Source organism: Tamandua tetradactyla, chromosome 5 (genome assembly GCF_023851605.1).
Source record: "Tamandua tetradactyla isolate mTamTet1 chromosome 5, mTamTet1.pri, whole genome shotgun sequence".
Classification (NCBI taxonomy): domain Eukaryota; kingdom Metazoa; phylum Chordata; class Mammalia; order Pilosa; family Myrmecophagidae; genus Tamandua; species Tamandua tetradactyla.
This window is the reverse complement of record NC_135331.1, coordinates 78,265,908-78,278,125: the sequence shown is the minus strand read 5'-3', so window position 1 is coordinate 78,278,125 and position 12,218 is coordinate 78,265,908. Positions and strand designations below refer to the sequence as shown.

At 38.9% G+C, this 12,218-nt stretch overlaps 1 protein-coding gene across 3 annotated transcripts in view; it reads left to right on the top strand.

Annotated features, from left to right (window-relative positions):
* Positions 1-11,666, top strand: part of PEX5L (peroxisomal biogenesis factor 5 like) — a 178,309-nt gene extending 166,643 nt beyond the window's left edge. For all 3 annotated transcript variants that reach the window (XM_077161139.1, XM_077161138.1, XM_077161140.1), the window contains one exon: positions 8,489-11,666. In XM_077161139.1, the coding sequence (XP_077017254.1) occupies positions 8,489-8,693 (205 nt within the window). In that variant the 3' untranslated portion in view covers positions 8,694-11,666. The remainder of the gene's footprint in view (positions 1-8,488) is intronic.
* The last annotated feature ends 552 nt before the right edge of the window (positions 11,667-12,218 follow it).

The following is a 12,218-nucleotide window of genomic DNA, read 5'->3' as shown; positions in this document are numbered from 1 at the left end:
AGAGCAAGTCATTTGTAGGGCTGTCATGTGAAATACAGGATGTCCAGTTAAATTTGAATTGCAGATAACAAATGAGTTTTAAGTATATCCCAAATACCACGTGGCACATACTTATACTAAAAGCTAGTAACTGTTTATCTGAAATTCAAATTTAACTGGGCAAATTGCATTTTTTTTTATAGCTGATGCCACTTCATTCAGTGTTTTAACATAATTACATTACAGTTAGGTATTATTGTGCTGTCCATTTTTGAGTTTTTGTATCTAGTCCTGTTGCACAGTCTGTATCCCTTCAGCTCCAATTACCCATTATCTTACCCTGTTTCTAACTCCTGCTGGTCTCTGTTACCAATGACATATTCCAAGTTTATTCTCGAATGTCGGTTCACATCAGTGGGACCATACAGTATTTGTCCTTTAGTTTTTGGCTAGACTCACTCAGCATAATGTTCTCTAGGTCCATCCATGTTATTACATGCTTCATAAGTTTACTCTGTCTTAAAGCTGCATAATATTCCATCGTATGTATATACCACAGTGTGTTTAGCCACTTGTCTGTTGATGGACATTTTGGCTGTTTCCATCTCTTTGCAATTGTAAATAATGCTGCTATAAACATTGGTGTGCAAATGTCCATTTGTGTCTTTGCCCTTAAGTCCTTTGAGTAGATACCTAGCAATGGTATTGCTGGGTCGTATGGCAATTCTATATTCAGTTTTTTGAGGAACCGCCAAACTGCCTTCCACAGTGGTTGCACCATTTGACATTCCCACCAACAGTGGATAAGTATGCCTCTTTCTCCGCATCCTCTCCAGCACTTGTCATTTTCTGTTTTGTTGATAATGGCCATTCTGGTGGGTGTGAGATGATATCTCATTGTGGTTTTGATTTGCATTTCTCTAATGGCCAAGGACATTGAGCATCTCTTCATGTGTCTTTTGGCCATTTGTATTTCCTCTTCTGAGAGGTGTCTGTTCAAGTCTTTTTCCCATTTTGTAATTGGGTTGGCTATCTTTTTGTTGTTGAGTTGAACAATCTCTTTATAAATTCTGGATACTAGACCTTTATCTGATATGTCGTTTCCAAATATTGTCTCCCATTGTGTAGGCTGTCTTTCTACTTTCTTGATGAAGTTCTCTGATGCACAAAAGTGTTTAATTTTGAGGAGCTCCCATTTATTTATTTCCTTCTTCAGTGTTCTTGCTTTAGGTTTAAGGTCCATAAAACCACTTCCAGTTGTAAGATCCATAAGATATCTCCCAACATTTTCCTCCAACTGTTTTATGGTCTTAGACCTAATGTTTAGATCTTTGATCCATTTTGAGTTAACTTTTGTATAGGGTGTGAGATACGGGTCCTCTTTCATTCTTTTGCATATGGATATCCAGTTCTCTAGGCACCATTTATTGAAGAGACTGTTCTGTCCCAGGTGAGTTGGCTTGATTGCCTTATCAAAGATCAAATGTCCACAGAGGAGAGGGTCTATATCTGAGCACTCTATTCGATTCCATTGGTCGATATATCTATCTTTATGCCAATACCATGCTGTTTTGACCACTGTGGCTTCATAATATGCCTTAAAGTCTGGCAGCGTGAGATCTACAGCTTCGTTTTTTTTCCTCAAGATACTTTTAGCAATTCGGGGCACCCTGCCCTTCCAGATAAATTTGCTTATTGGTTTTTCTATTTCTGAAAAATAAGTTGTTGGGATTTTGATTGGTATTGCATTGAATCTGTAAATCAATTTAGGTAGAATTGACATCTTAACTATATTTAGTCTTCCAATCCATGAACACGGTATGCCCTTCCATCTATTTAGGTCTTCTGTGATTTCTTTTAACAGTTTTTTGTAGTTTTCTTTATATAGTTTTTTTGTCTCTTTAGTTAAATTTATTCCTAGGTATTTTATTCTTTTAGTTGCAATTGTAAATGGGATTCGTTTCTTGATTTCCCCCTCAGCTTCTTCATTGCTAGTGTATAGAATTGCTACAGATTTTTGAATGTTGATCTTGTAACCTGCTACTTTGCTGTACTCATTTATTAGCTCTAGTAGTTTTGTTGTGGATTTTCCTGGTTTTCGACGTATAATATCATATCATCTGCAAACAGTGATAGTTTGACTTCTTCCTTTCCAATTTTGATGCCTTGTATTTCTTTTTCTTATCTAATTGCTCTGGCTAGAACATCCAAGATGATGTTGAATAACAGTGGTGATAATGGACATCCTTGTCTTGATCCTGATCTTAGGGGGAAAGTTTTCAATTTTTCCCCATTGAGGATGATATTAGCTGTGGGTTTTTCATATATTCCCTCTATCATTTTAAGGAAGTTCCCTTGTATTCCTATCTTTTGAAGTATTTTCAATAGGAAAGGATGTTGAATCTTGTCAAATGCCTTCTCTGCATCAATTGAGATGATCATGTGATTTTTCTGCTTTTATTTGTTGATATGGCGTATTACATTAATTAATTTTCTTATGTTGAACCATCCTTGCATACCTGGGATGAATCCTACTTGGTCATGATGTATAATTCTTTTAATGTGTTGCTGGATTCGATTTGCTAGAATTTTGTTGAGGATTTTTGCATCTATATTCATTAGAGAGATTGGTCTGTAGTTTTCTTTTTTGTAATATCTTTGCCTGGTTTTGGTATGAGGGTGATGTTGGCTTCATAGAATGAATTAGGTAGCTTTCCCTCCACTTCGATTTTTTTGAAGAGCTTGAGGAGAGTTGGTACTAATTCTTTCTGGAATGTTTGATAGAATTCACATGTGAAGCTGTCTGGTCCTGGACTTTTCTTTTTAGGAAGCTTTTGAATGACTGATTCAATTTCTTTTCTTGTGATTGGTTTGTTGAGGTCATCTATTTCTTCTTGAGTCAAAGTTAGTTGTTCATGTCTTTCCAGGAACCCGTCCATTTCATCTACATTGTTGTATTTATTAGTGTAAAGTTGTTCATAGTATCCTGTTATTATCTCCTTTATTTCTGTGAGGTCAGTGGTTATGTCTCCTCTTCCATTTCTGATCTTATTTATTTGCATCCTCTCTCTTCTTCTTTTTGTCAATCTTGCTAAGGGCCCATCAATCTTATTGATTTTCTCATAGAACCAACTTCTGGTCTTATTGATTTTCTCTATTGTTTTCATGTTCTCTATTTCATTTATTTCTGCTCTAATCTTTGTTATTTCTTTCCTTTTGCTTGCTTTGGGATTAATTTGCTGTTCTTTCTCCAGTTCTTCCAAGTGGAGAGTTAATTCCTGAATTTTTGCCTTTTCTTCTTTTCTGATATAGGCATTTAGGGCAATAAATTTCCCTCTTAGCACTGCCTTTGCTACGTCCCATAGGTTTTGATATGTTGTGTTTTCATTTTCATTCACCTCGAGATATTTACTAATTTCTCTTGCAATTTCTTCCTTGACCCACTCGTTGTTTAAGAGTGTGTTGTTGAGCCTCCACATATTTGTGAATTTTCTGGCACTCCGCCTATTATTGATTTCCAACTTCATTCCTTTATGATCCGAGAAAGTGTTGTGTATGATTTCAATCTTTTTAAATTTGTTAAGACTTGCTTTGTGACCCAGCATATGGTCTGTCTTTGAGAATGATCCGTGAGCACTTGAGAAAAAGGTGTATCCTGCTGTTGTGGGATGTAATGCCCTATAAATGTCTGTTAAGTCTAGCTCATTTATAGTAATATTCAAATTCTCTATTTCTTTATTGATCCTCTGTCTAGATGTTCTGTCCATTGATGAGAGTGGTGAATTGAAGTCTCCAACTATTATGGTATATGTGTCTATTTCCCTTTTCAGTGTTTGCAGTGTATTCCTCATGTATTTTGGGGCATTCTGGTTCGGTGCATAAATATTTATGATTGTTATGTCTTCTTGTTTAATTGTTCCTTTTATTAGTAAATAGTGTCCTTCTTTGTCTCTTTTAACTCTTTTACATTTGAAGTCTAATTTGTTGGATATTAGTATAGCCACTCCTGCTCTTTTCTGGTTGTTATTTGCATGAAATATCTTTTCCCAACCTTTCACTTTCAACCTATGTTTATTTTTGGGTCTAAGATGTGTTTCCTGTAGACAGCATATAGAAGGATCCTGTTTTTTAATCCATTCTGCCAGTCTATGCCTTTTGATTGGGGAATTCAGTCCATTAACATTTAGTGTTATTACTGTTTGGATAATATTTTCCTCTACCATTTTGCCTTTTGTATTATATATATCATATCTGATTTTCCTTCTTTCTACACTCTTCTCCATACCTCTCTCTTCTGTCTTTTCGTATCTGACTCTAGTGCTCCGTTTAGTATTTCTTGCAGAGCTGGTCTCTTGGTCACAAATTCTCTCAGTGACTTTTTGTCTGAGAATGTTTTAATTTCTCCCTCATTTTTGAAGGACAATTTTGCTGGATATAGAAGTCTTGGTTGGCAGTTTTTCTCTTTTAGTAATTTAAATATATCATCTGATGTCTTCTAGCTTCCATGGTTTCTGCTGAGAAATCTACACATAGTCTTATTGGGTTTCCCTTGTATGTGATGGATGGTTTTTCTCTTGCTGCTTTCAAGATCCTCTCTTTCTCTTTGACCTCTGACATTCTAACTAGTAAGTGTCTTGGAGAACGCCTATTTGGGTCTATTCTCTTTGGGGTACGCTGCACTTCTTGGATCTGTAATTTTAGGTCTTTCATAAGAGTTGGGAAATTTTCAGTGATAATTTCTTCCATTAGTTTTTCTCCTCCTTTTCCCTTTTCTTCTCCTTCTGGGACACCCACAACATGTATATTTGTGTGCTTCATATTGTCATTCGTTTCCCTGATCTCCGGTTCAAATTTTTCCATTCTTTTCCCTATAGTTTCTGTTTCTTTTTGGAATTCAGATGTTCCATCCTCCAATTCACTAATTCTAGCTTCTGTCTCTTTAAATCTACCATTGTAGGTATCCGTTGTTTTTTCCATCTTTTCTACTTTGTCCTTCACTCCCATAAGTTCTGTGATTTGTTTTTTCAGTTTTTCTATTTCTTCTTTTTGTTCAGCCCATGTCTTCTTCATGTCCTCCCTCAATGTATTGATTTGGTTTTTGAAGAGGTTTTCCATTTCTGTTCGTATATTCAGCATTAGTTGTCTCAGCTCCTGTATCTCATTTGAACTATTGGTTTGTTCCTTTGACTGGGCCATATCTTCAATTTTCCGAGCATGATCCATTATCTTCTGCTGGCATCTGGGCATTTAATCAGATTTCCCTGGGTGTGGGACCCAGCAGGTTGAAAGATTTTTCTATGAAATCTCTGGGCTCTGTTTTTCTTATCCTGCCCAGTAGGTGGCGCTCGTGGCGCTCGTCTGTCTGCAGGTCCCACTAGTAAAAGATGTTGTGGCTCCTTTAACTTTGGAAAACTCTCGCTGTGGGGGAGGGTCTCCAGCCGAAGTGGCTTGGGGGAGTGCCAGTCCGAATCTCCCAGCCTGCCCGGGAATCCACGCATGGTGAGGGTCACCGGCCTCCGCAGCTTGGGGGAGCGCCCGTCCAAATTACCCAGCCCGCCTGGGGCGCCAAGCGTGGCGGGGGGTCGCCGGCTGCCGCGGCTTGGGGGAGTGCCTATCCACCATTCCCAGCCGGACCGGGAAGCCACATGTTTGGAAAGGACCCCGATCACCGGTCTCTGCGGCTTGGGGCATCTCTGATCCAATTCTCCCAGCTGGTCCAGGGGGCCACGCGTGGGGGGGGGCGCCAGCCACCGTGGCTTGAGGGGATCACCTGTCCAATTCTCCCAGCTGGCCCAGGAAGGAGGGAGGAAGGGACTCTGGCCACCTGCCACCCCGGCCCGGGGAAGCACGGGCCCCTCGGTGATCTCACCGCAGCGAATTCTCCCAGCCAGTCAGCCATTCCAAAATGGGGTACGCTGTCTTCTTGGTCTCTGTCGTGGCTCCGGGAGCTGTTCTGTACCGTTTCTACTTCCCTAGTAGCTGTTCTGGAGGAGGAACTAAGACCCGCGCGTCTCACTAAGCCGCCATCTTTTCCGGAAGTCGGCAAATTGCATTTTTATTTGCTAAGTTCTGTAACCTTGATTAATTGACTACTGTCCACATTTCCACTCAATTTTGTGGGTCTTTTATTACCACGTACATGTGGGAAATCTTGTGAAGGGATAAACATTGTGGGATTTTTTCCTGAGAAAAAAAGAACACCAAGTGAGACATAAGCCTTAAGTTAATTCTGAAAAGGAGTTTAATTTGAGGTGTGTGTCTAGAAACTAACAATGCTTAGTAGAGATGTGAGTCAGAAGAGAACCAGGAACTAGTATAAATGCTTCCATAGCTCGGGAGTCTTGGAACCTTTCCTTCAAGAACTGCAGGTGCCCGTGTGTGTAACTATAACACTTGCTGTTAGTCAGCTTACATTTTCTTTAAAGAATCTAAAGCAACCCCTATCTTCCTACTGCGTACAGTTGAAAGGCGAGAACATTTTGGGGTGAAATGTGGGAGTAGCTTAAAATGTTATGCCTTGGTCAGTAGGAGCTCCAGAGTAGAACTGAGACCAATGGATCTTAACTTCTTCCAAAATGTAGACCCCTTTCTAATGAAAATAGAAATTTTTTATCCCCTTTGCTAGTAATATGTTTACTATTAGCATAAGGAGGGAAAGATGCCTTAAAGTGAGTAATGCTTTTAAATGCACGCATTTTTTATTATACATGACAATATACACAATTTAAAACTATTCTTATATATATGTGCAAAACATTTGTAAACTATTTACGCATATGTGTATACAATCTTCTGAGTCTACACAGACTCTTGAGTCACCAGGATGATGAGAGGTGTCTGGAGTTGTTAATATAAAAAGGGAGCCAGAAGAGCCTGTGAGTGAGCCGCCCTCCTCTCCTACTAGATTGCAGAAGCACAGGTGAGGAGGCGAAGCACGGCCATTCCATTCCTTTCCCCTGGCCGCTGTAGCGAGCACAGCCGTGCCCCAGTCAGAGCTAACGATGCAGATGAGTAAATGCCTAGAATCTTCGAGTCAGAAATCCAGCCTCACTTTTGAAAAGGCTTTTTTTTTTAACCAGATGTTTAATAACTATTTTTCAGATTTAAGATTGTGTGTGTGAAGAGTTTTTGAGAAAAATGATGCCAGTGAAAGTGGCATGATTATTCTTAGCAAGGATGGCCTGTAACACAAGTTTGGGGTGCACGGGGCGCTGAAGAGGGCCGGCCCAGCAGGGCCAGGAATGGAGGAGGCACAGTGGAATGGAAGCGCTGCAAGCCTCTGCACGCCACCTAACTCAGCCGCTCAAGATGTGCGTTCTCAGTGCCCTTTACACTTGTAATGCCTGTGAACACTTTTCACAATTTTAACAATTATTGAGAACCCCAAAGGGCTTTCGCTTATGCAGGTTATATCTACTAATATATACCATATTAGAAATTGAAATTAAACTGATACAATTTTAAAATATTCATTTTTAAAATAATAATAGGCTTATTACATGTTAACATAAATAAGATATTATGAAAAAGAAAAAGGGTAGTGAGAAGCATGGCATTGTTTAACATTTTCAGAAATCTCCTTAATATCTTGCTTAACAAAAGGCATTCTCATCTCAGCTTCTGCTTCCAGTCTGTTGGGATCTCACACATTTATGTAGCCTCTGGAAAACTCACTGAACACTCATGAGTGAATGAGAATGAAAAGGTCAAATAACATCTCAGTATTAAAAATTTTGACCTCATGGATACCAAGTCATCCCCAGACCGTACTTTTGAGAACTGCTGATCTAACTTAATGTAAGAATTTTCACAATAATTGACTCAGCTGCACCTTACAACAAGCACAAAATGTTGTATGTAAGTCAAGGTCGAGGTCAAAAGAACCAAGAGATTAAAGGCAAACCAAGATAAAATAACTGTGTGAGAAGACTCTCCTCAAGTTGCAAGTTTATTGCAAAACAGGTTCTTTGAGATTTTTGTCCATGGTTTGAAAGTGACACTGAAGCTTGGAGAAGTGGAGCGGTTTGCCTCTCTGAATAAGTGGGATTCAGGTCCAGGTGTTTTGATAAGAAACTCAACTCCACCCTAGCTGCTTTCTGTATTTCTGTCTCAACTTAGATCGCTTTCTTACTGAATAGAGCCATATTCTTCCTTTTAAACCCTAGTTATAGGAAGCATATCTGCAAATGGATGAAATCTTCAAATCATTTCTAGAGCACAGGAAAACTGAATGCATTGAGGTAGCAGTGGTTTTGATACTCGTCCTGTCCCTCACAGCATTACTGAAATAGAAATTTGCTTTGATCCTTTCTGATTTCACAATATTTAACAATAATTCTTCACAAAAGAATAATGATACATCCAGATAACTGTTCATCTGATCGTCCAAAGAACCAGAGAGATGCTTTAGGATTTTAGACTGTTAAGATAACAATCCTTTCTTTTTTCTTTCTAAGTTACCAAGTCTGAAATGTGTTACATTTTAAAATATGTTTTTCTACCCCTTTAGAGAAGCAGTCAGCAATTTTCTCACTGCCCTCAGTCTGCAAAGAAAGAGCAGAAACCAACAGCAAGTTCCTCACCCTGCCATCTCTGGGAATATCTGGGCTGCCCTGAGAATTGCTCTCTCACTGATGGACCAACCAGAACTCTTTCAGGCTGCTAATCTCGGCGACCTTGATGTCCTTCTAAGAGCTTTTAACTTGGATGCTTGAAAGAAGAGAAAAGAATAAGCCGCCATATGTGTAATTATAACCGAGAAAAGCAGAACTATGTTATTATGAATTTCAGAAAGGATAAATCCGATGTTCAAAAGGCCATGGTGATATAACTCAAGGGAATTCCTACCGACAATGCCCAGTTTCTGTTCACAGCCAAAAGCACAAAACGTTGTATATAAGTCAAGGTCAGGCTCGAAAGAAAAATGAGAGACTCAAGACAAACAAGATAAAGTAACTGTGTGAGAAAACTCTTCACAAGTTGCAAGCTTATCGCAAAACAGGTTCTTTGAGATTTGTGTCCCTGGTTGCATAAGGAACTTGTTCCTGGAACACTTGGAGAAAGCACTGCCTCAGATCAGGGAATTCTGATTGTTTCTGAACTGTCCCCTGAAATACCCCCTTTTACAAAATTGCACATAGTATATGGGCCATTGGTGCATGCACATATATGAGCTCTTGACTAAAGAGAGGCATTGCTTAAACCTGTTCCAATTTTAACTTTTATTGTAGCCCTTTGATTCCAGAGAGGGAGCTTTGCTGGCAAAAGCATTTTTGCACTAGAAGTTTTTGCTGTTCCCCAATCAAAACTTTTCTGGGACTGTGTATATATACGCACTTTAATATCTGATTTATGCCTTGCTGGAGTTTTGTTTTGTTGCTCCGATTTTTAACTTGGGGGTGAAAGATTTGAGAACTCAGTCTCGTTAGATCAGCAGACCAAATAAAAATTCCTGAAAATAGTTTTTCATAGTGTAGGGCTTGCAGGAGGTTTTTATAAAAGCAGATATGGCATAAGGTATAAATATGTCAAACAAATCTTCTTACATGCTTTTTGGAACCGTATGAACTTAAGTAAGGAGATAAGGTACTGTCTCTTCATGCATTCTCTGCAGGAAGAAATTTTGATGATAACTTGATTTCTATTGAGTTCACATTAACTTGCCTAAGTGTCAGATTGTACTAGCTTTCCAACTTCCCTGCATTCTAATGTTCCTTTTACACTGTTAATATTTTAAATGGTATTTCTTAAGAGTGATAAATACATTTTCCTAAAAATTATGTTTTCTTTGTTCCATAATAATCTGCACTACACACCCCCTTTGCATTCTAAGTGATAGAAAATCAATATTTTCTAACTGAATGTCACTAAATGTTTAATATGAAAGATACAATTCCCTTTGGTTCTTATGTTGAACATTTATCAAGTATCAAGAATTTTCTGTTAGCAGTGGGGTTTTATTTAATTGGTTATATTCCACTTAGCTCTTCAGAGTGTTTTGTGTATGTTTGGGGCATGGCAATTATTTTGGGGAATACTGCTTTTTAAAGAAGAAAGAGAACTGTTTGCAAAATGCTAATCAAAATATAATTTTACCAATAGCCAGTTGTAGTAAGTCACCCCATACTTCCTCACGTGTCTTCTTCTTTCCTCCAGAAATTTCTCCAAACCAGTCTGAGCTCAACTTTCTTTCATGTTCTTTGGTTAGTAATAGCTGGTTAAACTCATGATTTTTTAATTTTAGAAATAAAACAAGCATCGGGTCAAGACAGTTTAATTGACCAGGGAAGTGGCTTCTCCTGGGGGAGGGGAACACGTGCTGAGAAATTGAACTTTAGATGCAGGAAGAAATCCTCTCTTCTGTTACCTTTGAAGTCCTTGTGACTAAGGAGTGGGTTGGGAGAGGGGCCTCAAGTTAACATGACACCAGAAGTCCTTGAGGCTTATATGAGAAAACACCTATTCTATTTTATTAAGACACAGAGTTGTGGGCACTGTGGCAGGTGCCAAGTTTTGACATTCATTGTACAAAACTCCCTTGGGCAGCCTAACAGTGAAGTAACTTTAAACGCCCAAGGAGCCATCTTAGGGGAGAGTAGACAATTTTCCAATCCCACCATTATTTGGTGATTTTCAGACCACTCAAGAGGACTTTCTCTAATATATCTGATGTCCATCAGAACCAAGATTTTCAAAGACTATTGTCTGTCAGGAAGTCTAGAATTATCACCCAAGAAGAGAAGAGTTGCACTTTCAATTGTATTTTTTTAATTAAGTAAAAACAGTTACCAAAAAGTAAGCAAAAGTTTGCAGAAATCAGAGCACCACCAGAAATCAAGTAATAAGACTCTTAGAACAGACTTTATTGCGTACATTACTTTTTAATGTATACATATAACATTTCCAGCAGAACTGTTTTTGGCATCTCATCCTCATGTGTGAAATTATCAGTTAAATTGCTCCTTGCACTTGAAAGGATGAGGCATTCTCCGTCCTCATCAGAAGCCCCTGCACCTCTGGGAAGGCTTTGCGTCTCTTTTTCTCTTGCATTTTTGAGTAACTGCCCAAGAGCTCTTTGATGATATTACTCTTACTAGAATGGCATAGATGTGACTTTCAGGGGCTGCCTTAACCAATAGATTGGATGAAAATGCAGAGAACAAACACACTTATCATTACTGAGTTTAAAATATGGCATTATTGTTTCCAGTAGGCTCTGTGCTGCTGTACCGTAGTGCTGCAGAGGAGAGGAGAAGGGCAGGGGAAGAGGAGAAGCAGTAGCAAGGGCCATTTACTGGGCCAATCATACTGACTCCTCATTCCCTCTGCTTCCTCCCAAGATCATACCTATGGCCCCTGAAAGAAAGGCGGATCTGGTCCACCAGGCAACTTGAGCAGAAACCAAGGAGCTGTGCTCACTCAGCCTTTCTGCATTTCCACTAGCATGGCACACTGGCACCCAGTGCCTGGAGAGGAATGCCCAGGACACATTTGCTTTCTGAGCTTCATGCCCCTCTCCTTGTTCTTTTCCATAAAGAACTATTATTTTGAATCTTGGGCCCAAGTCTAGGTACTGGCAATAGAAAAATCTGTCTGGTATATTCTTTGTATCCAAAGCAAGACTTGAACCCAGTCGGAGCTAGACCCACTTAGAACCCCCACCCCCCGCCCACCCCGCCCCAATTCTTTGCTGCAAACGTTATCTGTGAGCTCTTCAAGAACAGAAAGGAAGGAAGAAGGCCATTTTGTGTTCTTCCCTCACTTGCCTGTGATTCATTTCCACAAGATGAAACTGTACCTTAAGCTAGTCTTTGTTATTGTTTTATACCTTAAAATGCTTCTAAGTAGCATTTTAGAAACAGGGTATCCTGATTTATGTGCCAGCATTTTGAGGCCTCCTATATTAAAAATTATTACACATGCACATGCCTGATTTCCACTTGCTAAAAAAATTTCAAATTCATTCCCTCTCCTAATTTTACTGCATAACTTCCCTATCATCTCAGTATTTATAAAAGTGGTTGAAATTAAACTGTTTTGAACTAAGACATAGATACGTATATATTTTTAAAGAATGTTCACAGATGAACTCTGACATAAGGTGTGTAAAAAGCAATTTTTAAAAAGTAAAACATATAACCTCAGGTACAAAAATATCGCATGCATTAGTACTTACAAATTTGCCTAATCAAATATTAACCAAAGCATGCAAGATAACTCTACTGAATGTAAATTTACCA